The sequence below is a fragment of the Triticum aestivum genome, chromosome 4B (genome assembly GCF_018294505.1).
Source record: "Triticum aestivum cultivar Chinese Spring chromosome 4B, IWGSC CS RefSeq v2.1, whole genome shotgun sequence".
Taxonomy (NCBI): domain Eukaryota; kingdom Viridiplantae; phylum Streptophyta; class Magnoliopsida; order Poales; family Poaceae; genus Triticum; species Triticum aestivum.
In genome coordinates this window covers 610,182,298-610,206,526 of record NC_057804.1, presented here as the reverse complement: position 1 = coordinate 610,206,526, position 24,229 = coordinate 610,182,298, and the positions used below count along the sequence as shown (strand labels likewise).

The window sequence follows — 24,229 nt, the reverse complement described above, 5'->3', positions numbered from 1 at the left end:
GATCAACATGGAGATGTTCACCGATGATGACTAGTCCGTCTCACGTGATGATCGGACACAGCCTAGTCGACTCGGATCGTGTAACACTTAGATGACTAGAGGGATGTCTAATCTGAGTGGGAGTTCATTAAATAATTTGATTAGATGAACTTAATTATCATGAACTTAGTCTAAAACTTTTGCAAAATATGTCTTGTAGATCAAATGGCCAACGCTCATGTCAACATGAACTTCAACGCGTTCCTAGAGAAAACCAAGCTGAAAGATGATGGCAACAACTATTCGGACTGGGTCCGGAACCTGAGGATCATCCTCATAGCAGCCAAGAAAGATTATGTCCTAGAAGCACCGCTAGGTGAAGCACCCATCCCAGAGAAGCAAGACATTATGAATGCTAGGAAATCACGTGCTGATGATTACTCCCTCGTTCAGTGCAGCATGCTTTACAGCTTAGAACCAGGGCTCCAAAAGCATTTTGAGAAGCACGGAGCATATGAGATGTTCGAGGAGCTGAAAATGGTTTTCCAAGCTCATGCCCGGGTCGAGAGATATGAAGTCTCCAACAAGTTCTATAGTTGTAAGATGGAGGAAACTAGTTCTGTCAGTGAGCACATACTCAAAATGTCTGGGTTGCACAACCGCCTATCCCAGCTGGAGATCAACCTCCCGGACGAGGCGGTCATTGACAGAATCCTTCAGTCGCTCCCACCGAGCTACAAGAGCTTTGTGTTGAACTACAATATGCAAGGGATGGTGAAGACCATTCCTGAAGTATTCTCAATGCTGAAGTCAGCAGAGGTTGAAATCAAAAAAGAACATCAAGTGTTGATGGTCAATAAGACCACTAAGTTCAAGAAGGGCAAGGGTAAGAAGAACTTCAAGAAAGACGGCAAAGATGTTGCCGCGCCCGGTAAGCCAGTTGCCGGGAAGAAGTCAAAGAATGGACCCAAGCCTGAGACTGAGTGCTTTTATTGCAAGGGGAAGGGTCACTGGAAGCGGAACTGCCCCAAATACTTAGCGGACAAGAAGGCCGGCAACACTAAAGGTATATTTGATATACATGTAATTGATGTGTACCTTACCAGTACTCGTAGTAACTCCTGGGTATTTGATACCGGTGCCGTTGCTCACATTTGTAACTCACAGCAGGAGCTGCGGAATAAGCGGAGACTGGCGAAGGACGAGGTGACGATGCGCGTCGGGAATGGTTCCAAGGTCGATGTGATCGCCGTCGGCACGCTACCTCTACATTTACCTAAGGGATTAGTTTTAAACCTCAATAATTGTTATTTAGTGCCAAGTTTGAGCATGAACATTGTATCTGGATCTCGTTTGATACGAGATGGCTACTCATTTAAATCTGAGAATAATGGTTGTTCTATTTATATGAGAGATATGTTTTATGGTCATGCCCCGATGGTCAATGGTTTATTCTTAATGAATCTCGAACGTAATGTTACACATATTCATAGTGTGAATACCAAAAGATGTAAAGTTGATAACGATAGTCCCACATACTTGTGGCACTGCCGCCTTGGTCACATAGGTGTCACGCGCATGAAGAAGCTCCATACTGATGGACTTTTAGAGTCTCTCGATTATGAATCATTTAACACGTGCGGACCATGCCTCATGGGTAAAATGACCAAGACTCCGTTCTCCGGAACAATGGAGCGAGCAACCAACTTATTGGAAATCATACATACCGATGTGTGTGGTCCAATGAGCATTGAGGCTCGCGGAGGATATTGTTATGTTCTCACTCTCACTGATGACTTGAGTAGATATGGGTATGTCTACTTGATGAAACACAAGTCTGAGACCTTTGAAAAGTTCATGGAATTTTAGAATGAAGTAGAGAATCAACGTGACCGAAAGATAAAATTCCTACGATCGAATCGTGGAGGAGAATATTTAAGTCACGAATTTGGTACACACTTAAGAAAATGTGGAATCGTTTCACAACTCACGCCACCTGGAACACCTCAGCGTAACAGTGTGTCCAAACGTCGTAATCGCACTCTATTGGATATGGTGCGATCTATGATGTCTCTTACCGATTTACCGCTATCATTTTGGGGATACGCTCTAGAGACAGCTACATTCACTTTAAATAGGGCACCGTCTAAATCCGTTGAGACGACACTGTATGAATTATGGTTTGGGAAGAAATCTAAGCTGTCGTTTCTAAAAGTTTGGGGATGCGATGCTTATGTCAAGAAACTTCAACCTGAAAAGCTCAAACCCAAGTCGGAAAAATGCGTCTTCATAGGATACCCCAAAGAAACCATTGGGTATACCTTCTACCTTAGATCCGAAGGCAAGATCTTTGTTGCCAAGAACGGATCCTTTCTGGAAAAAGAGTTTCTCTCGAAAGGAGTAAGTGGGAGGAAAGTAGAACTCGATGAAGTACTACCTCTTGAACCGGAAAGTAGTGCAGCTCAGGAAAATGTTCCTGTGGTGCGTACACCGACTGGAGAGGAAATTAATGATGATGATCAAGGTACTTCTGATCAAGTTGCTACTGAACTTCGTAGGTCCACAAGGACACATTCCACACCAGAGTGGTATGGCAACCCTGTCCTAGAAATCATGTTGTTAGACAACGGTGAACCTTCGAACTATGAAGAAGCGATGGCGGGCCCAGATTCCAACACATGGCTAGAAGCCATGCAATCCGAGATAGAATCCATGTATGAAAAAAAAGTACGGACTTTGACCGACTTGCCCGATGATCAGCGAGCGATAGAAAACAAATGGATCTTTAAGAAGAAGACGGACGTGGATGGTAATGTCACCATCTATAAAGCTCGACTTGTCGCTAAGGGTTATCGGCAAGTTCAAGGGATTGACTACGGTGAGACTTTCTCTCCCGTAGCGAAGCTTAAGTCCGTCCGAATCATGTTAGCAATTGCCGCATACTATGATTATGAGATATGGCAGATGGACGTCAAAACGGCATTCCTTAACGGCTATCTTAAGGAAGAGCTGTATATGATGCAGCCGGAAGGTTTTGTCGATCCTAAGAATGCTAACAAAGTGTGCAAGCTCCAGCGATCCATTTATGGGCTGGTGCAAGCATCTCGGAGTTGGAACATTTGTAAGTGCATCTAGTGCCCCTTAGTGATTTTGGTGTATTGAAGACTTATAGGTTAAGGGACTAATGCGTTTGTGAGTATGCACAGGTCTATAAGTCTATGAGGAGTTTGATATTTACAGACAAAGATGACCCCTAAAAATGAAGTTCTTCAACTGAAGACTTTGATATTCTGAAGACTTTCTGAAGACTTTGAAAGTGAAGAAATTGGTGTATCCGTGAAGACTTGATATTCATGCGAGGAATATGAATCTTGAAGACTTTCGTTTTCATAGTTTTGTTTTTCTCTTTCTTGAGTCATAGGAAACACCGTACTATTAAAGGGGGTCGAGGAAATACTAAGGAAAAATTTCCATGTGATGCTCAACTCAAAATCCTACACCTACCAATCCCTTCGAGTGAAGCCTTTGGAAATCTCATACAGTTCAGTCACTTTCTTCAGTTACAGAGACGAAGTTCTTCTGGTCGCTGATGAATTTGCTCTGACTGAGGAGTTAGGAATTCGCCAGTGCGGATTGCCTACACAGTGAGGAACATGATAGCCCTGAGGAATTTGAGAGTCAAATTTCCGACCGTTGTTGTGCTGCGCGCCAGCTGTCCCAAAATATCTTATCCACCTAACGGTCATATCATTGAGGGGCATTTATGTCTTATCATGTCGGGCTGCTCCCTAGGCTATAAATAGCCGCCCCCTACAACCACTAGCTGGTTGGCTGCTCCGAGAGAACTTGACACTTGTCATTTGAGAGCAACCCATCCTCCGAGGACTTTGAGCGAAAATCATCGAGTGAGGAAAATCCCAAAAACCCAAACACCTCCAAACCCAAAGTGATTGAGCATCACTGAAGAAATTGATCCTGCGTGGATCCGACGCTTGTTACCTTTGAAGACTGTGCTTCTTCTAGACGGTTAGGCGTCAAGGTCTAGAGCATCCAAGAGGAATTGTGGATTGCCGAGTGACCAAGTCTGTGAAGGTTTGGAAGTCGCCTGAAGACTTACCACGAGTGATTGGACGAGATCTGCGTGATCTTAGTTCAAGGAGAATACGGTGAGGACTGGGTGTCCTGAGCTGCGTGCTCAGAGACTGGGTGTCCGGGACTGCGTGTCCTCGAGTTTAAATACTCAGCCGCTCCAACCAGATGTACAACTGAGACAGCAGTTGGAACTGTTCTACCAAATCATTGTCTTCACCAACCTAACTGGTTCTATTTCCTCAACCCTTTCATTTCCTCATTACTATGTTGAGTGTTTGTTCATATCTATGTTTGAAGACTTTGACTGAAGACTTTCTCAATTTCCTTAGTTCAATTTCTTTAGTCTGTTTGTCTTCGTCTTGTGTTATCCTGTGATTACGCTTTCTGTACTCTATGCTAGTCTTCATTTCATCATGATGACCATGCTTGTATTCTGTTATGCTTACTTCTGAGTACTTATTCCGCTGCTAATAGTTCTTCGCTTAGGAATTTCCTCACCGGCAAATTCCTCAGTGAAGAATTCATAAAAATTGCCTATTCACCCCCCCCTCTAGTCGACATAACGCACTTTCAATTGGTATCAGAGCAAGGTACTCCCTTGTTCTGTGTGATTTTGGTTTAACCGCCTGAAGTTTCAGTTATGTCGACCGCAGGTATGATCAAGGTCTCGGCTGGGTTTCCTACCTTTGACTGGACGGACTACCCCTACTGGAAAAACAAGATGCGAATGCATCTCGAAGCAATTGACAACGATCTCTGGTATGTTGTGGAAAATGGTGTTCCCTCTGTCACACCCTCACTGAACGCTACCGATGTGAAGAGATTCAAGCAACTCGATTCTCAAGCAAAGAATATCATATGTGGCCATCTGAGTAAAGGACAGTATGGAAGAGTGAGTGCTTTGGAAACTGCTAAGCTTATCTGGGATAGGCTGTCCAAAGTGAATGAAGGAGTCTCAACTCAGCGCGACTCTCGAGTTGATGTTCTTCGGAATCTCTTCAACCGCTTCAAAAGACTCGACAATGAAAATGTCCAACAAACCTTTGATCGCCTCACTGACATCTCAAATGAGCTTCAAGCCCTCGGTGCCACTGACATCACTGACCATGAGGTGGTGAAGAAACTGTTGAGATCACTTGATTCCTCATTTGATACTCTGGGTCTGATGATACAAGAACGGGCTGACTACAAGTCTCTTGATCCTGCCGATATCCTCGAAAGGCTAAATACTCACGAGTTCCAGCTTGCTGAAAAGAGAGATCTCTATGGTTCGTGCTATGGCAAACCACGTGCCCTGAAGGCCAAGGTTGTGTCTGAGTCTGAATGTGAGGATTCTGGTAGTAGCCTTGGTGATCCTGAAGAATTGAGCCAGGAGCTAGCACTGCTCATGAAGAAATTCCAGAAGTTCTCAAGGCGTGGTCGCTTTGGAAAATCCTCAAGAAGCAGTGATTCCTCATCAAGTGACTATAAGAGAAGGCTATGCCACAAATGCAAGAAACCTGGTCATTATATTCAAGATTGTCCTAAGTGGGAAAAGGAATTGAAGAAGAAGAAATACAAGGATTACAGTTCTGATGATGCGAAGAAGAAGAAGAAATCGTCAAAATCTTCATCATCAAAATCCTCGAAGTCTTCATCTCACAAGAAGAGCAGCTCCAAGAAGGCTCGGGCATTCATTGGCAAGGAAATGGACTCTGAAGCTGAATCTGAGGAAAATGAGGAAGAGGAGGAGTCTGAAGAATCTGAATCCGGTGTGGCGAGTCTGGCCTTCGCTACTTCTTTCGTTAGCAAGTCCATCTTCAACACTGAAGAAACTGACCCCACCGACAAGCCTGATGAAGATAATGATGACTACGCTCCCACCTATTGCTTCATGGCAAAAGGTGCAAAGGTACTCAAATACACCTCCTCTAAATCCAGTGAAAATGAATCTGATGATAATCTCAAGCCCAGCTACTCTAAACTTGCTAAGATTGCTGTAAAACAACAAAGGACTTTTGAAAAGGTTCAAAACATGCTAGACAAAAGTGATGATATGTTGGGTGAAGAAATGGATCGCACTAAAGCCCTGACTGAAAATCTTCAGAGACTTTAGTCTAGGTTTGATAAACTTCAAAGTCATCATAACACTCTCTTATCTGATCATGAGAAACTTTCTTATGAATTTCTTCAAAGAAAGCAAGACCTTGAGAAGCTAAGAGTGAGTTATGAAGATCTTCAGAAGGAGCGCGATTCATTACTAGCTCAACAAATCAGCGCTTCTCAGGAAGAATTTGTTCCTCCATGCTTAAAGTGCATTGAACGTGAATCTGCTAATTCCTCACCTGAATGTTCAAATGCTTCAACTGTTACAAATTCTTCACCTGCCTCTGCTATCACTAATTCCTCATCTGGGGACATTGCTAGTATCACTAACGATGCAGGGCTGAAGGAATTGTACACAACAGGCATGTACAAAAGCCTCAAAGGGCATCAGATTCTTTGTGATGTACTCAAAAAGCAGATCCTCAACAGAAACCCTAGGAAAGAGGGTATTTCTTTTGAGAGGAAACTCAATGCTGATGGAACATATTGGAAGCCTGAGCAGTACCCCAGAACCTCATGGGTTGCTGCAAAGGGACCTCCAGTTGATCCATCTAACTTATCTGGCTTTACATGTGAATCTTCTCATTCTTCTGATGAGTCATTTGACTCCAACTATAAACTGTTCAAAAATCAGAATGGTGAAGTATTTGCTAGATATGTTGGGACTAACTGTAGGAACGGTTCCCCTATGAAGAAAATCTGGGTTCCCAAAAGTTATGTTGAAAGTCTTCAGGTGAATGTCCTCATGACACCACCTGTGAAGAACAGGAACCCCAGATCAAACTCTTCATATGGACCTATTTCTTCATATGGATCCAAGTCCTCATATGGACCAAATTCCTCACGTGGATCAAATTCCTCAAATGGATCAAAGTCCTCATATGATTATCATCGTGCTAACAACTCTGTTTCGCAGGGTAGAGCTAAGGGATATGAATATGCACATTATTCTTCAAATCATTATGTTCATAAGTCCTCGAAGAATTTCTCTGCTTATTCATATGCTTACTCTAACTCCTCTTATGTGAAACGAAATGGTTGGGCCTCTATGCCACCGTTCTCTTATGGTGCTCGCAGAGTGATGAACTCTTTGCCACCCCTTCAGATGTGGGTGGTGAAGAAAAAGAACTAATCTCTTCTGCAGGGTCAGGTCTTCAGACGTGTTTTAACGTCTAAAGAATTTGCTGGGGACCTGATGAATTTGCCTGAAAGGACGCAGGCTAATCATGATGAAATGAACTTTCATTTCACACGTCCTCATACTGCTATATCTGCTTACTGCTTGATGAAATTCATCTGATGAACTTGATACCATATTCTTCTTTGATGAAGCATATGAGATTGTAAGTTACACTAATTCATCTGCAGGATGATCAACCCAAAACCACTGAGTGGGTCCTCGATAGTGGATGTACAAATCACATGACTGGTGACAAGAATCTTTTGATGGATGCTCCCTTATCACCGTCACATCTGAAGCACATCATCTTTGCTGACAAAGGCAAAAGTCAGGTATTGGGTCTTGGTAAGGTTGCGATCTCTAAGGATAAACACATGGACAAAGTCATGCATGTTGAGTCCTTAGGATACAACCTCATGTCAGTCTCAATGCTTTGTGATCTTGATATGGTTGTTGTCTTTGGCAAGTATCACTGTGTTGTGATTATGGAAGCTGACAATTCCAAAGTCTTAGAAGGCTTTAGGAGAGGAGACTTGTATATTGTTGATTTCTCTACAGGACCACAACCAGCCGTGTGTCTACTTGCAAAAGCTTCAGAAGGCTGGCTATGGCATCGACGACTTGGTCACGCAGGCATGAGGAATTTGCACACGCTTGCGAAGAAGAAGCACGTCATTGGCATTGAGAATGTCAAATTCCTCAAGGATCACTTATGCGGAGCCTGTGAAGCTGGAAAAATGACCAAGGCCAAGCATCCAGCGAAGACTATCATGACCACTACTCGTCCATTCGAATTGCTTCACATGGACCTCTTCGGACCTAATCATTACTCAGCAGTCACTAATGCTGCATCTCTATATGGTTTTGTCATTGTTGATGATTACTCTCGATATACATGGGTACACATTGTTACTTACAAACATGAAGTGCAGGAAGTCTTCAAACGATTCTCTTCGAGGGCTTCAACCAACTTTGGTGTGAAGATCAAGCACATCAGGAGTGACAATGGAACTGAGTTCAAGAATTCCGGTCTTGATGACTATCTTGATGAACTTGGTATTACTCATGAGTTATCTGCTCCCTATACTCCTCAGCAGAATGGCGTCGTGGAGCACAAGAACAGAACTCTTGTTGAGATGGCTCGCACTATGCTTGATGAATACAAAACGCCTCATCATTTTTGGATTGATGCAATTGATACTGCGTGCCACATCATCAATAGAGTATATCTTCACAAATTCTTCAAGAAGACAGCCTATGAACTCCTCACTGACAAGAAACCCAATGTGAGTTATTTCAAAGTCTTCGGTGCAAAATGTTGGATTAGAGATCCTCACCACAATTCTAAATTTGCACCGAAAGCACATGAAGATTTTATGCTTGGTTACGGAAAGGACTCACACACCTACAAAGTCTTCAACAATGCTCTTCACAAGGTTGTTGAAATTGTAGATGTGCGGTTCGATGAAACTAATGGCTCGCAAAGAGAGCACCTACCTTCTGTGTTAGATGAACCAGCACCTGAGGATTCTATCAAGTTCAAGGCAACTGAGGATGTCATTCCTACTGAAGAATTTGCTGAAGAATTCGTTCCAGTACGTGAAGAATGTCGAGCTGATGCACCTGAAGATAATGCTGAAGAAAATGCTGATCAAATTCCTCAGCGACAGCCAGCACATCCCCGCGTTGCAAAAGAAGTACAAGTTGACAAGATCATCGATGACATTGAAGCGCCGGGTCCTCTCACACGCTCAAAAGCTTCACATTTATCTAACTTTTGTGGGCACTATGCTTTTGTCTCTATCACAGAGCCCACTAAGGTAGATGAAGCATTTCTGGAGCCGGAGTGGATTCAGGCTATGCAAGAAGAATTACATAAGTTTGAGCTCAACAATGTCTGGGAACTGGTCAAACGTCCAGATCCTTGCAAGCATAATATCATTGGCACAAAGTGGATCTACCGCAACAAGCAAGATGAAAATGGCCTTGTGGTGAGGAATAAGGCACGAATGGTAGCTCAAGGCTACACACAGGTTGAAGGAATTGATTTCGATGAAACTTTTGCACCTGTTGCTAGACTTGAGGCTATTCGCATATTACTTGCTTATGCTAACCATCATGATATCATCTTATATCAAATGGATGTGGAAAGTGCATTCCTCAATGGTAAGCTTGAGGAAGAAGTATATGTTGCTCAACCCCCAGGTTTTGAAGATCCAAAGAATCCTGACAAAGTCTTCAGACTTAATAAGGCCCTCTATGGCCTCAAGCAAGCCCCTCGGGCGTGGTATGATACATTGAAGGAATTCTTCGTGAAGAATGGCTTCACACCCGGTTCACTTGACCCTACTCTCTTTACTAAATATTATGATGGTGAATTGTTTGTGTGCCAAATATATGTTGATGATATTATCTTTGGCTGTACTAACCAACGTTATAGTGATGAATTTGCATATATGATGAGTGAAGAATATCAAATGTCTATGATGGGAGAGTTGAAATTCTTCTTAGGTCTTCAAATTCGTCAACAGCGCAATGGCATATTCATATCTCAGGAGAAATACCTCAAAGATGTACCGAGGAAATTCGGCATGCAAGATTGCAAAGGCGTCAAAATTCCTATGCCCACAAATGGCCATCTATGCACTGATGAAATTGGTATTGACTTCGATCACAAGGTATACCGCTCCATGATTGGTTCTTTATTGTACTTATGTGCATCTAGGCCAGATATAATGCCTAGTGTTTGCATGTGTGCCCGATTTCAAGCTGCACCGAAGGAATCACACCATAAGGCTGTGAAGCATATTCTTCGATATCTAGCTCACACACCAACACTAGGATTGTGGTACCCCCAAGGGCTCTGCTTTTGATCTCATTGGATATTCTGACTCTGACTATGCTGGTGATCGTGTGGACCGCAAGTCAACTTCTGGCACTTGTCATTTCCTCGGACGATCTTTGGTCTGTTGGTCCTCGAAGAAACAGAACTGCGTATCACTGTCCACTGCGGAAGTTGAATACATTGCTGCTGGCTCTTGTTGTGCTCAACTGCTTTGGATGAAGCAAACACTCAAGGACTATGGGATCAACGTGAAGAATGTGCCTCTCCTCTGCGACAATGAGAGTGCCATCAAGATTGCTCACAACCCAGTTCAGCACTCGAAGACTAAGCACATTCAGATTCGTCATCATTTTCTTCATGATCATGTGTTGAAGGGCGACATCTCCATCGAGCACGTGAAGACTGAAGAACAGCTAGCTGATATCTTCACTAAGCCCTTGGATGAGAAGAGATTTAGCAAGTTGCGGTGTGAGCTAAATATCTTAGAATGTTCGAATGTTCTTTGAAAAGGACACACATCCTAACACTTATGCAAAATTGATGACGTAGATGTGCAACACATGAAGAAACGTTTTTCTTCAATCAATGAAGAATAACACTCTAAGTGTGAAGAAATTAATGAAGAATTTGATTCTCAGAATCCTACGACAATTGTACGCGGTGTCTGAAATCATCATTCTTATACGATGGGTCACGCCACCACAAAAAGTTGAAAATCTTCAATTTGAGTTTTTCCTCAGTTTTGAAATTCTTCAGTTTTTCAAATTCTTCAACTTTTCAAAATCTTCACTGTTTCCTTCGTTTGTCTTCATTGACTATATATATATCTATGAGTTTATGTCCTCTATAGCATTCACTTATAGCTATTTCTTCAAGTTGCTTCTTCTGCTAAGTGAATGTGATCGGACCCTTCCCCCTCTATGCTATACTCAACCCAATCTATTCACAAATTCTTCATGTGCGTTCTATTTGAAACTCGTTCAAAATCTTCACTGTGTCCTTGTCAGCTGAAGAAATTGCTAACGAAACTTTAAAACAAATCTTATCCAAATTTTTGGTTTTGCTGCACAAACTGTTCCGCATCCCACAATGCATTATTCTATTCACCCACGATCATACACGATCTACACTACACAGTACGTGGGTGACACCTGTCGCGTGAAGGAGAAAGGGCAGGGGCACGTTCGTCCTAAATCTTCGGGCGAACAGTTTTTCACCGTGTCTATAAATACCCCTCTCCCCTTCCTCACTTCATTTACTCCGCTCGACCATTTCTCTCTCGCTCGAGCTCCTCAAACCCTAGCGCCGCCGCTACTCCATCGTCGCCGGTGAGGAAGAGCTTCGCTGCCTCGACCTCGTCACCGTTGTACTCGCGCCGACCGCGGAAATCTTCACTCTGCCGCCGCCGTAGCTGTCTTCCTCCGCCGAGTTAGGGCAAGGAAGATCTAACCTGACGAACTTCCCATCTGTTCTTCTCAGTTCGTCGTGTTCTTCACTTCGGGTAATTAAAAGTTACTTTTATTACTCGCCTTGATTCTCAAGCTTTCCTGAAAATCTTCAAAGGTGTTTATTCTTCAAATCTTCACACACATGAACACCTCACACGTTATATGCTCTTGATTAGTTTTTCTAAGCATCATTTTTCTTCAAGATTCCTCAATTGTGTGGATTTTCAATCTGTACAACTCTGGAACCTAAGACAAAGAACGCTTAGTGAAATTCCTCAAGGCTCATCTGGTCAAATTCCTCAAAACTTGTTCTTTTCGAAAAACCTTCTGAGAACGCATATGACCTCTCCAAATTCCTCGCACCTGTACTCTGTTCACAGGTACTCATGTCTGCTGCTGAATCACTAGGTTCTCATCAACTTAACTCATTTGCAGCATTCCTCGAAGAAAAACTGCATACTTCTTCAGAAAACTCGATTGTTCAAATTCCTCAACTGAAGAATATGGCAAACGGTAAGAAGCCGCAGAAAGGAGTAAAGAAACCTGAAGTTATGACTGCTTTTGAAATCTCTGAGGAAATTTATGCTGACTATTGCACACCTAATGAAGCAAAATTTGGCAAAGAAAATAAAAATCAGCGCAAGGTGCGCATTCAGAAGATTGAACGGAGATGGGCAAGGGAATGGAGGGAATACAGATATGTGACTCCAAAGTACATGAAGAAATTCGCCCTCAATCCTCCATGCCCAAGAGCTCCATTGGCACCTGGCCAAGTAGCTGACCCCACAAGCATCAAACGTGGCGAGGACTTTCCTGAAGAATGGGCTAAGCGCCAAGCAAAATTGGCAAGACAGGCCAAGGAGGTAGTGAAGAAATTCAATGAGGATTCTGCCACTGCTACTGCTGCTGAGGCCTCGGTCAAACCGAGGAAATCCATGCCAAAGAAGCCTGCTCGTAAGCCAAGTGTTTCACCAACAGCACCCTCACGGCCCAGTTCCTCAGCAATGCCCTCACGACAAATTCCTCACACTGCCACAGCTCCACCAAAGTCCTCAACAGCTCCTTCAAAGTCCTCGGCTTCTGTGCATCTGGCTACATGTCAAAGGATTGCTGGTTTCTCAATTGCATCTGGTGTTTCCGCAAGTTCCTCAGCTGCACCAATTTCATCATCTGGCCCCACACTGATGAAGACCAAAGCAACAGCTGGACGAGTTCCTCGGCCAAGTCCAAAGAAGAAACATGTCGTATTCCATGTGCCTTCTGATGATGAAGCTTCTGATGAAGAACTTGCAGAAATCATCAGAGACAGACAGGTGAAGGCCGCTAGAGCCAAAGGCACATCTGTGCCACTGTTGTTTGATCCGAGGAAAATCCTCGATTACATTGATCTCTGGCACAAGGATCTGAACACCCCAATGCCTGATTTTCATCTGACTCCTGGACAGAATCATATGTTGTCTCATTTCATCACTGAAGAGAAATGGAAGTTTGAGAAGGCAAGAGAGATCAAGAAATCTCAATACAGAAAGGAGAAGCTCCTGAAGAAAAACGTTGTCAGAATGACACCTGAGGAACTTCTCCAGGTTCAGTCTCAAATTCAAGCCCTCAGCAAAGACTTTGATGCCTATTATGCTGATTGGCAAGGAGCTAAAGTGAGATTCGTCAATCTGACGAAGAAATTCACGAATGTTGCAGCCCCATCGCAACAAGAAAATCTTCAGGCTGCAGACTCTGCTCAGCCTGCTGAAGAACATGACAGCACCGTTGATGACTTTCAGTCTGCTGATGAACAAGCTCGTTCCAGGGCTGGTGAAGAAATTCCAGCCGCTGAAGAAATTGCCAGGGCATCCACTAGTGGTGCGCCTGAAGAAACTGAAGTGATCAGGGCAACTGCATCAGTTGCGCCTGAAGAAAATCAACCAGATTCCTCAGCTCCATCTGCGCCTACACCAACTCCAATTCTTCCATGTGCATTCGATGTGAAGAAGACCAAGGCTACAGAGCGAGCTGTAGTGAAGAAAAGGAAGGCATCAGCTGCGTCAAATTCTTCGGCTGCGAAGAAAATGAAGCCAATGACCAGCTCACTCGAAAATCCAACTGATGTTGTTCCGATTTCATCCATGCCATCAAAGGACCTTGTTCCTTTTGGAGAAGACTATAAGATCCCAAGCGGATCTGATGAAGAAAATCATTCTGCTGCTTCGTCAGAGCAGATTGATGAAGAAATTGAAGTGGACGCAATCCCTTCAACGCCAATTATTTCCTCACCTATGCCTCAGTTCACAGCTGAAGAGGCTGGTGTTGAGGAAATTGAAGATGAAGATGTGGATATTGGCTGCACCACACCTGTGATAAACGATGACTTTTGGGAAAGTCAGCATCCAAATTCTCCACTCTTCACCCCACTCCAACAGATACCCCAGTCCCCTGCACCAACAGTTCAAATGGGCTCTGAAGAAACTCATCCCACGACATCTGTCCATGAAGAAATTCCAGCCACTAGTGTTGATGAACCTGCTGCTGCTGATCCTCAGACTGCACCTATTGAGGAACAAGAAATTCCTCAGCCTGAAGAACCTGAGCTCGCAATTCCTGAGGTAGTAATGCAACTCACTGACACCCCTCTGCCAAAGTCAAAGGATCCGTTCTCAAGCAAACAAAAGTTCAAGGCTAAAGATTTCTTTGCCGAGCACATATTCTTCACAGACTATAATCCATATGATTCTGCTCGCATAAGGAAGAGGCGTTTTTGGACTGCCAGCCAAGCCAATTTCTATTCCTCAGTGCTTTTCGCCAAAGACAAAGTCTTTGATCATGCACATATTCCTCATGTGGACATGGAATCTCTGCCCGGCTTTGAGCCAGTCCTCAGTGTTCTTCACAACGCAGGACTTCTGAATTTCTGCATTGATATCTGTGACTGGAATGAAGAACTCATTCTTCAATTCTATGCAACTTTGCACATCACCAGAGACGCTGATGACGTGAACTCATGGGTGTTGGACTGGATGTCTGAAAACACTCACTACAAGGCACCAGCAACTGAATTGCTTCGTGTCCTTCCTCTCAGTCCTCCACTTGATGGTGCTCGTTGTGTCTACAATGAAGCAGAACTTTCAGATCACTATATGCAAGTACTGATGAAGCCTTTGAAGCCAAGGCAGGCCCCAAGAACCAAATTCCTTGTCAAGGAATTACTCTATGTGCCTCGGATTGTCTATCGAATTCTGATGAAGACAATGAGTCCCATCAAAGGCCACGACTCAATGATGAAGAAGTCGTTGGCATCATGAAGAATATGCTTTTCAACATCATTCATGGCGTTCCCGTCAACTTCCATGATTTCTTCATGAGGACTCTGGCCAATATTGCTATGTCACCATTCGAGCTGAAGCCCTATGCTCCTTGGATTATGAGATTCATCAGGGCAAGATCTTCACTGAATTACAGAGCTGACACTCTGAACCACGGTAGCTACTTGCCTCCCATTGAAGTCCTCAAACGGACAGTTTCATCAGCTGATGATAAAGGCAAGGCCGCTGCTATGATCGATGAAGGCATTCGTCCATTGGATGGTCAATTTCGCAAGGCTGCATCTTACTCTACCAATGACGATTCTGCCACACATGACTCTGCCGCAAATACCTCAGCCAAGCAAAATCCTCAAGCCACAGCACCCAGGGTGATGACTGATCATGAGTTACTCCTCGGTCTTCATCAAAAGGTTGATCGCAATCATAACTGGGTAAAGCGTCAGTTTGGTTCAATTCTTCACAACATGACCTCAACACACAATGCAGTGAAGAAAAACCAATACTACCTTCATGAAACCTTCAACCGTACCTGGGCTGTTCTCTCTCATGTCTACAGTGCTGCAGATCTGAAGAAAATGGGTCTCAAGGAAGAATTTGACTGGTCTGCACCTCCACCGAAGAAATTCAAGAAGGTCAAAGTTCCTTCCTTGGTGGTCAGCTCCTATTCTTCATCACGCGAGACCGATGAGTATGAAGATTTGGACGACACTGCGGTAGGACCTGCTACAACAAACAACCCCAACAACGCTGGCGCTCCTCCATCAACTTGATATTCTTCAGGGGCGTTAGTCCTCAGTTTCGATCCTTTTGGTCATTTGATGACAAAGGGGGAGAAATCTGAGTTAGTCTTCAAGCGGGTTTATATTAAGGGCATTTTCTTAAGTTACAACTCTCGTTCTTCAGAAACTTTTATTTGGATCGAGTTGTAATCTTAAACCCGATGGTGCGCTGATACTTTTGTTGCATTATGCTTTGCATGCTTATTCCTCGTTAATGACATTGCACGCATGTTGAATCTCATCAGGCACCATATTTCATCATGCATTTCAAATTCTTCATATTATATATCAAATGCGTGTATGAATTACAAGATATAGGGGGAGATCTCCATGATTTAACTCTTCAAGTGTGCATTGCTTCAAAAGCAAATTCCTCACTATGCACATCTTCAGGGGGAGTTCTACTATATCTTGTAATCAAATTCCTCAATATCAGTGTATACACTTCATATGGTTATCCCCGTTGAAAACTTAACCTATGTTGTCATCAATCACCAAAAAGGGGGAGATTGTAAGTGCATCTAGTGCCCCTTAGTGATTTTGGTGTATTGAAGACTTATAGGTTAAGGGACTAATGCATTTGTGAGTATGCACAGGTCTATAAGTCTATGAGGAGTTTGATATTTACAGAGAAAGATGACCCCTAAAAGTGAAGTTCTTCAACTGAAGACTTTGATATTCTGAAGACTTTCTGAAGACTTTGAAAGTGAAGAAATTGGTGTATCCGTGAAGACTTGATATTCATGCGAGGAATATGAAGCTTGAAGACTTTCGTTTTCATAGTTTTGTTTTTCTCTTTCTTGAGTCATAGGAAACACCGTACTGTTAAAGGGGGTCGAGGAAATACTAAGGAAAAATTTCCATGTGATGCTCAACTCAAAATCCTACACCTACCAATCCCTTCGAGTGAAGCCTTTGGAAATCTCATACAGTTCAGTCACTTTCTTCAGTGACAGAGACGAAGTTCTTCTGGTCGCTGATGAATTTGCTCTGACTGAGGAGTTAGGAATTCGCCAGTGCGGATTCCCTACACGGTGAGGAACATGATAGCCCTGAGGAATTTGAGAGTCAAATTTCCGACCGTTGCTGTGCTGCGCGCCAGTTGTCCCAAAATATCTTATCCACCTAACGGTCATATCATTGAGGGGCATTTATGTCTTATCATGTCGGGCTGCTCCCTAGGCTATAAATAGCCGCCCCCTACAACCACTAGCTGGTTGGCTGCTCCGAGAGAACTTGACACTTGTCATTTGAGAGCAACCCATCCTCCGAGGACTTTAAGCGAAAATCATCGAGTGAGGAAAATCCCAAAAACCCAAACACCTCCAAACCCAAAGTGATTGAGCATCACTGAAGAAATTGATCCTGCGTGGATCCGACGCTTGTTACCTTTGAAGACTGTGCTTCTTCCAGACGGTTAGGCGTCAAGGTCTAGAGCATCCAAGAGGAATTGTGGATTGCCGAGTGACCAAGTCTGTGAAGGTTTGGAAGTCGCCTGAAGACTTACCACAAGTGATTGGACGAGATCTGCGTGATCTTAGTTCAAGGAGAATACGGTGAGGACTGGGTGTCCTGAGCTGCGTGCTCAGAGACTGGGTGTCCGGGACTGCGTGTCCTCGAGTTTAAATACTGAGCCGCTCCAACCAGATGTACAACTGAGACAGCAGTTGGAACTGGTCTACCAAATCATTGTCTTCACCAACCTAACTGGTTCTATTTCCTCAACCCTTTCATTTCCTCATTACTGTGTTGAGTGTTTGTTCATACTGTGTTTGAAGACTTTGACTGAAGACTTTCTCAATTTCCTCAGTTCAATTTCTTCAGTCTGTTTGTCTTCGTCTGGTGTTATCCTGTGATTACGCTTTCTGTACTCTGTGCTAGTCTTCATTTCATCATGATGACCATGCTTGTATTCTGTTATGCTTACTTCTGAGTACTTATTCCGCTGCTAAAAGTTCTTCGCTTAGGAATTTCCTCACCGGCAAATTCCTCAGTGAAGAATTCATAAAAATCGCCTATTCACCCCCCCCCCCTCTAGTCGACATAATGCACTTTCAACATTCGCCTTGATGAGATGATCAAAGCGTTTGGGTTTATGCAGACTTATGGAGAAGCCTGCGTTTACAAGAAAGTGAGTGGGAGCTCTGTAGCATTTCTCATATTATATGTAGATGACATACTTTTTATGGGAAATGATATAGAATTCTTGGACAGCATTAAGGCCTACTTGAATAAGTGTTTTTCAATGAAGGACCTTGGAGAAGCTGCATATATATTAGGCATCAAGATCTATAGGGATAGATCGAGACGCCTCATAGGTCTTTCACAAAGCACATACCTTGATAAGATTTTGAAGAAGTTCAAAATGGATCAGTCCAAGAAAGGGTTCTTGCATGTATTGCAAGGTGTGAGATTGAGCTCGGCTCAATGCCCGACCACGGCAAAAGATAAAGAAGAGATGAGCGTCATCCCCTATGCCTCAACCATAGGATCTATTGTGTATGCCATGCTGTGTACCAGACCTGATGTAAACCTTGCCATAAGTTTGGTAGGAAGGTACCAAAGTAATCCCGGCAAGGAACACTGGATAGAGGTCAAGAATATCCTAAAGTACCTGAAAAGGACAAAGGACATGTTTCTCATTTATGGAGGTGACGAAGAGCTCGTCGTAAAGGGTTACGTCGACGCTAGCTTCGACACAGATCTGGATGACTCTAAGTCACAAACCGGATACGTGTATATGTTGAATGGTGGAGCAGTAAGCTGGTGCAGCTACAAGCAAAGCGTCGTGGCGGGATCTACATGTGAAGCGGAGTACATGGCAGCCTTGGAGGCAGCGCATGAAGCAATTTGGGTGAAGGAGTTCATCACCGACCTAGGAGTCATAACCAATGCGTCGGGGCCGATCAAACTCTTCTGTGACAACACTAGAGCTATTGCCCTTGCCAAGGAGTCCAGATTTCACAAGAAGACCAGGCACATCAAGCGTCGTTTCAACTCCATCCGTGAAAATGTTCAAGATGGAGACATAGAAATTTGCAAAGTACATACGGATCTGAATGTCGCAGATCCGTTGACTAAACCTCTCTCGCGAGCAAAACATGATCAACACCAGAACTCTATGGGTGTTCGATTCATCACAATGTAACTAGATTATTGACTCTAGTGCAAGTGGGAGACTGTTGGAAATATGCCCTAGAGGCAATAATAAAAGGATTATTATTATATTTCCTTGTTCATGATAATTGTCTTTTATTCATGCTATAATTGTATTATCCGGAAATCATAATACACGTGTGAATACATAGACCACAATACGTCCCTAGTAAGCCTCTAGTTGACTAGCTCGTTGGTCAACAGATAGTCATGGTTTCCTGACTATGGACATTAGATGTCATTGACAACGGGATCACGTCATTAGGAGAATGACGTGATGGACAAGACCCAATCCTAAGCATAGCTCAAGATCGTGTAGTTCGTTTTGCTAGAGCTTTTCCAATGTCAAGTATCTTTTCCTTAGACCATGAGATCGTGTAACTCCCGGATACCGTAGGAGTGCTTTGGGTGTACCAAACATCACAACGTAACTGGGTGACTATAAAGGTGCACTACAGGTATCTCCAAAAGTGTCTGTTGGGTTGACACGAATCGAGACTGGGATTTGTCACTCCGTATGACGGAGAGGTATTACTGGGCCCAATCGATAGTGCATCATCATAATGAGCTCAAAGTGACCAAGTGTCTGGTCACGGGATCATGCATTACGGTACGAGTAAAGTGACTCGCCGGTAACGAGACTGAATGAGGTATTGGGATACCGACGATCGAGTCTTGGGCAAGTAACGTACCGATTGACAAATGGAATAGTATACGGGGTTGATTGAATCCTCGACATCGTGGTTCATCCGATGACATCATCGAGGAGCATGTGGGAGCCAACATGGGTATCCAGATCCCGCTGTTGGTTATTGACCGGAGAGCCGTCTCGGTCATGTCTGCATGTCTCCCGAACCCGTAGGGTCTACACACTTAAGGTTCGGTGACGCTAGGGTTATTAGGAAGACTTGTATGTGATTACCGAATGTTGTTCGGAGTCCCGGATGAGATCCCGGACGTCACGAGGAGTTCCGGAATGGTCCGGAGGTGAAGATTTATATATGGGAATTGTCATATGGACACCGGAAAGTTTCGGGGGCATATCGGTATTGTACCGGGGCCACCGGAGGGGTTCCGGGGGTCCACCGGGAGAGGCCACCCCTCTCGGAGGGCCACATGAACCGCAAGGGGCAGGGAACCAGCCCCTGGTGGGCTCGGCACCCCCCCCTTGGGCCCATGCGCCTAGGGTTGGGGGGAACCCTAGTGGGGGCGCCCCCCTTGCTTGGGGGGCAAGCCCCCCTCCCTGGCCGCCCCCCCCCCTCTAGATCTCATCTAGAGGGGCCCGGCCCCCTTCCCCCTTCCCCTATAAATAGAGGGGCGAGGGGAGGGCTGAACACCTGATCCAAGGCGCAGCCCCTCCCCTCCCCAACACCTCTCCTCCTCCGTTAAGTGCTTGGCGAAGCCCTGTCGGAGTACTGCCTCTCCACCAACACCACGTCGTCGTGCTGCTGCTGGAGCCTTCTTCCTTAACCTCTCCTCCCCCCTTGCTGGATCAAGAAGGAGGAGACGTCGTCCGTTCCGTACGTGTGTTGAACGCGGAGGTGCTGTCCGTTCAGCACTTGGTCATCGGTGATTTGGATCACGGCGAGTACGACTCCATCATCCCCGTTCCCTTGAACGCTTTCGCGTGCGATCTACAAAGTGGATTGTAGATGCAATCTCTCTCCCATGACTCGTTGCTTAGATGAACTCATAGATGGATCTTGGTGAAACCGTAGGAAAATTTTTAATTTTCTGCAACGTTCCCCAACAGCTACATCTTTATTACTGGACACACTAGGAAGCTCATGACGACGCAAAACATGACAAACAATAGGTGTGGCCGGGTGACCAAGACGAGCATGCCACTGTGACGGAGATACCCGAACTCCACTGAAAACGCGAGCGACGCCAGGATGCTCCATACGGTAGAGGCCCTGCCACAGCCGCCCACTAAGAAGAATGTCCCTCGTGACTCAATCCTTAATAAAAAGATCAAAAGGATGAAATTCACAAAGCACATTATTATCACGTCTGAGTTTAGGAACTGAAAGAAGATTACGTGTCACAGATGAAACTCTAAGAACATTGCGAAGCTGAAGACTCCTATTGGCATGTCTAGTGAGAAGAGATGCTTAACCAATATGAGAGATGTGCATACCTGCTCCATTGGCGGTGTGGATCTTGTCGGAGCCATGATAGGGTTCACGAGTGTGAAGCTTCCCCATCTCGCTCGTCAGGTGCTCCGTCGCCCCAGAGTCCATATACCAGTGGGGATCGATGGAGTAGGACTGAGTGTGTCCATGTTGCTTCTGCGGCACCGGACGATCAGCCATGGCGACCTGATGGGCAAAGTTGCATGTGTCCTTGCCGTCATTGCCAAGACCAAGAAAACTCCGCTGGAAGCGTTTGTGACACTTGGAGGCCCAGTGCCCCTCAATGCCACACAACTGACACACGCGTCGACCACCGGCCCCTGGTAGGGTTGCGGACGCGGGGGGAGCCGAAGATGGCGAAGACGAAGCAGGGGACGACCCCTTTGATGAGTTGCGGCCACCCTTAGTGGTGGCTCGCAGAGAGGGAGCCGTGGCTGGCCTTGGAGTGGTGCGCCTCGACACGCTGCTCGGTGAGGAGAAGGCAAGGGTACACGTCATGTGCCGCCATGGGAGTCGAGTTGCCCCGCGCGTTGATGATCTCGACCAAAGCATCATACTCCTCGTCGAGCCCGTTGACGATGAAGGAGTTGAACTCGGAGTCGGTGAGTGGCTGTCCAATGGAGGCCAACGTGTCAGCAAGGCCCTTGACCTTGTTGTAGAACTCCGTGGTCGTGAAGTCAACCTTCTCGAACTCGCCAAGCTGACGGCAGAGCGCGGAGACACGAGCCTGAGACTGCGCCGCAAACGAGCGCTCGAGTATGGTCCATGCCTCATGAGACGTGTTGGCGAAGACAACAAGCCCAACGACAGCCGGAGAGAGCGACCCCTGGATGGAGGAGAGGTTCGCCTGGTCCTGCCCGATCCAGACAGTGAGCCGGATTATAGACCGGACTGTGCACGCTGTCCACCAGCGCGCGCAGGGAGGGGGGGCAAGGGAGAGAGCCGTCGACGTAGCCGAGCAGATAATGGCTCCCAAGGAGCGGAAGAACCTGCGCACGCTAGAAGATGTAGTTGTCCGACGACAACTTGATGGTGATGAGGTGGCCGAAGTGAAAGGCGGCGGCAACGAAGATCCCATCGAGGAGACAACCTGGGGTGAGGACACCATAGAGGCTGTCAGCGGGACCCGGGACGCGGCTGGAGGAACAAAGGGCGCGGGGGCAGATGGCGCCGTAGCCGGGCCCGACGCCGACAACCCCGCCATCAAGGCCGACTCGGGCGCCACCGGCGGTAGCGGCGGGACAGCACCCGCAGCAAGAGAGGCGGACGACGCAGCAGCGGTGTGCACCGCGAGCTCGCGCCCGAACGACGAGGACGCTGGAGGAGTCGAGAAGAAGGAGCCAACGCTCCGTGTCCCGAGCGGGGACGGCACAAACGGCGGCGTCCAGTGGGAGGGACAGCAGCGCTGCGAGTGAGGCCGGCAGAAATCCCGCGGTGGTGGAACCAGACGTGGTGGCGCTCGACATGGCGGCGGCACGATCGGGAGCGGCGGCGATGATGACGGCGGCGACAGCGGTGTCGGGTATTAGGGTTTAGTGGAAGCGAACGTAACCTAGCGTGATATCATGAACAATAAATTTTTGGGGGAACCGACATAACATTCTAAGGGTGGCCTATCACATATATATAATGAGGTGGTATACAACATTACAATATACACGTGTAAATACAGAAGCTACACAGTCTAACAGGACGGACCTCGCACCGGCACACCACCCACCATCATGTCTTGTGCGGGACGCATGCATCCGACACGGTACGACAAGCGTCCGTCCCTGCCCAGCCCTGCTTCATGGCGCCGGCCCGCCGGACACCTGGCCTGGCTGGACCGACGACCGGACAAACCAAGGTCGTCGTCGTCGTCGTCGCCCCCAAGTCCCGGTCATAGGAAAGCAAGCAACACGGCAGGATTATTAGCCGGAAACAGCGGGCGCTGAGCTTTTCCCTTCGCATCGGCGAGCTGGAGCGTGTGCTCAACGACCGGAAACGGCCACGGCCACGGCCCGGGCAGCTGGCGAGCTGGCGATGGGTTTCCGGTTAATTCCGACGTGGAGAGCAGTAAATAAATGCCAACGCGTCGTGAAAGAGAAGGAAACGGAACGGGCGCCTTTCCGGCGGAGTCGCCATCACCAGATAACCCCGCCTGGGCCTCTGCCGCCCACTTCCCCCCTCCCCCGCCCGCGCCCGCGCAGTATATTCACTCGCCGCCCTCTCCTTCCTCCGCCCTCAGACGCGCGCGCACGCATAGGAGGAGCAGACCAGCTAGCTAGCCGACCCCGGAATGGCGCCGCAGCAAGGGTCGCGTGGCGCCAAGGGCGACGGTGCCGTCGCGGCGGCCATGGAGATGGGTGGAGCGGGAAGAGGACGATCGTCGACGGGGGCGGGGGCGGGGTGGGCCTGGTCGTGGGCGTGCTGCGCCGTGGCGGCCGGCGTGGCGGCGGTGGGGCTGGCGGGGGCCGGCGTGCTGGTGTGGTGGGCGGTGGCGTTCCACCCGGCGCGGGAGCAGCTCTGGATGGTGCCCGTCGGCCTCGTCCTCCTCGGCACGCCGCTCGTCGCCTGGCTCTCCCTCTTCGCCTCCGGCGCATGCCGCCGCCTCGGGACCACTACCCACCACCACCACCCGCCTCCGGCCGAGCGATGAGACACGATCCCGCCGGCGCCGCAGCTCCGCGTGCAGGCATCCACGTTGCTTTCGGTCCCGGATTCTTGATCTTGCTTGTAAATCTCATTGCGTTTCTCTCGGTCGCATCGCACTAGCAGCGGCAGCCGTGTTAGCATAGCTTCTACTCTGTTGTTGGTGTTTCTTGTCGTTTAAGATGATCGGAATGTAAGCAACAGCTGCCGCTACCTCAGTGCCGATCTCTCTGCCTTGTATATTTGGCTGGTAGCTAGGCCCGCAGATTAGTTGGATAAGTAGGTACGTACGTGCAATTTTTGTGCACAAAGAAAAGGGTTTTCGTAGCCCCGCAGATTATTCTACTCCGAGGCATACGTGGTAAATTCTCCTTCTCATAGACTGAGTGGCTGGCTGAGAATGATCGCTCGGCAGTCAGACAGTCCACTCAGGCTCAGTTATGACTGACACGGTGCTAAATATATACTGAAGTGTACAGTGCAAGATTCGGTTCTAAAGTAGTAGATTAACCCGTGCTACTGCTACCCCAGAACGGCACGGCCGGGGCAGAAGCTGGTTTTATTTTTTACTGGCCATTGAGC

General features: G+C 46.6%; 1 protein-coding gene across 1 annotated transcript; it reads left to right on the top strand.

Moving 5' to 3' along the window:
• The first annotated feature begins 23,163 nt into the window (after positions 1-23,163).
• LOC123089388 (uncharacterized) lies at positions 23,164-23,987 on the top strand. The gene has a single exon (XM_044511081.1). It carries the CDS (start codon positions 23,295-23,297, stop codon positions 23,652-23,654), a length of 360 nt encoding a protein of 119 aa, XP_044367016.1. The 5' UTR covers positions 23,164-23,294; the 3' UTR covers positions 23,655-23,987.
• Positions 23,988-24,229: the final 242 nt, after the last annotated feature.

Bases quoted from the DNA above. Each gene is read 5' to 3' on its own strand.
- LOC123089388 (XM_044511081.1), top strand. From the start codon at position 23,295: ATGGCGCCGCAGCAAGGGTCGCGTGGCGCCAAGGGCGACGGTGCCGTC.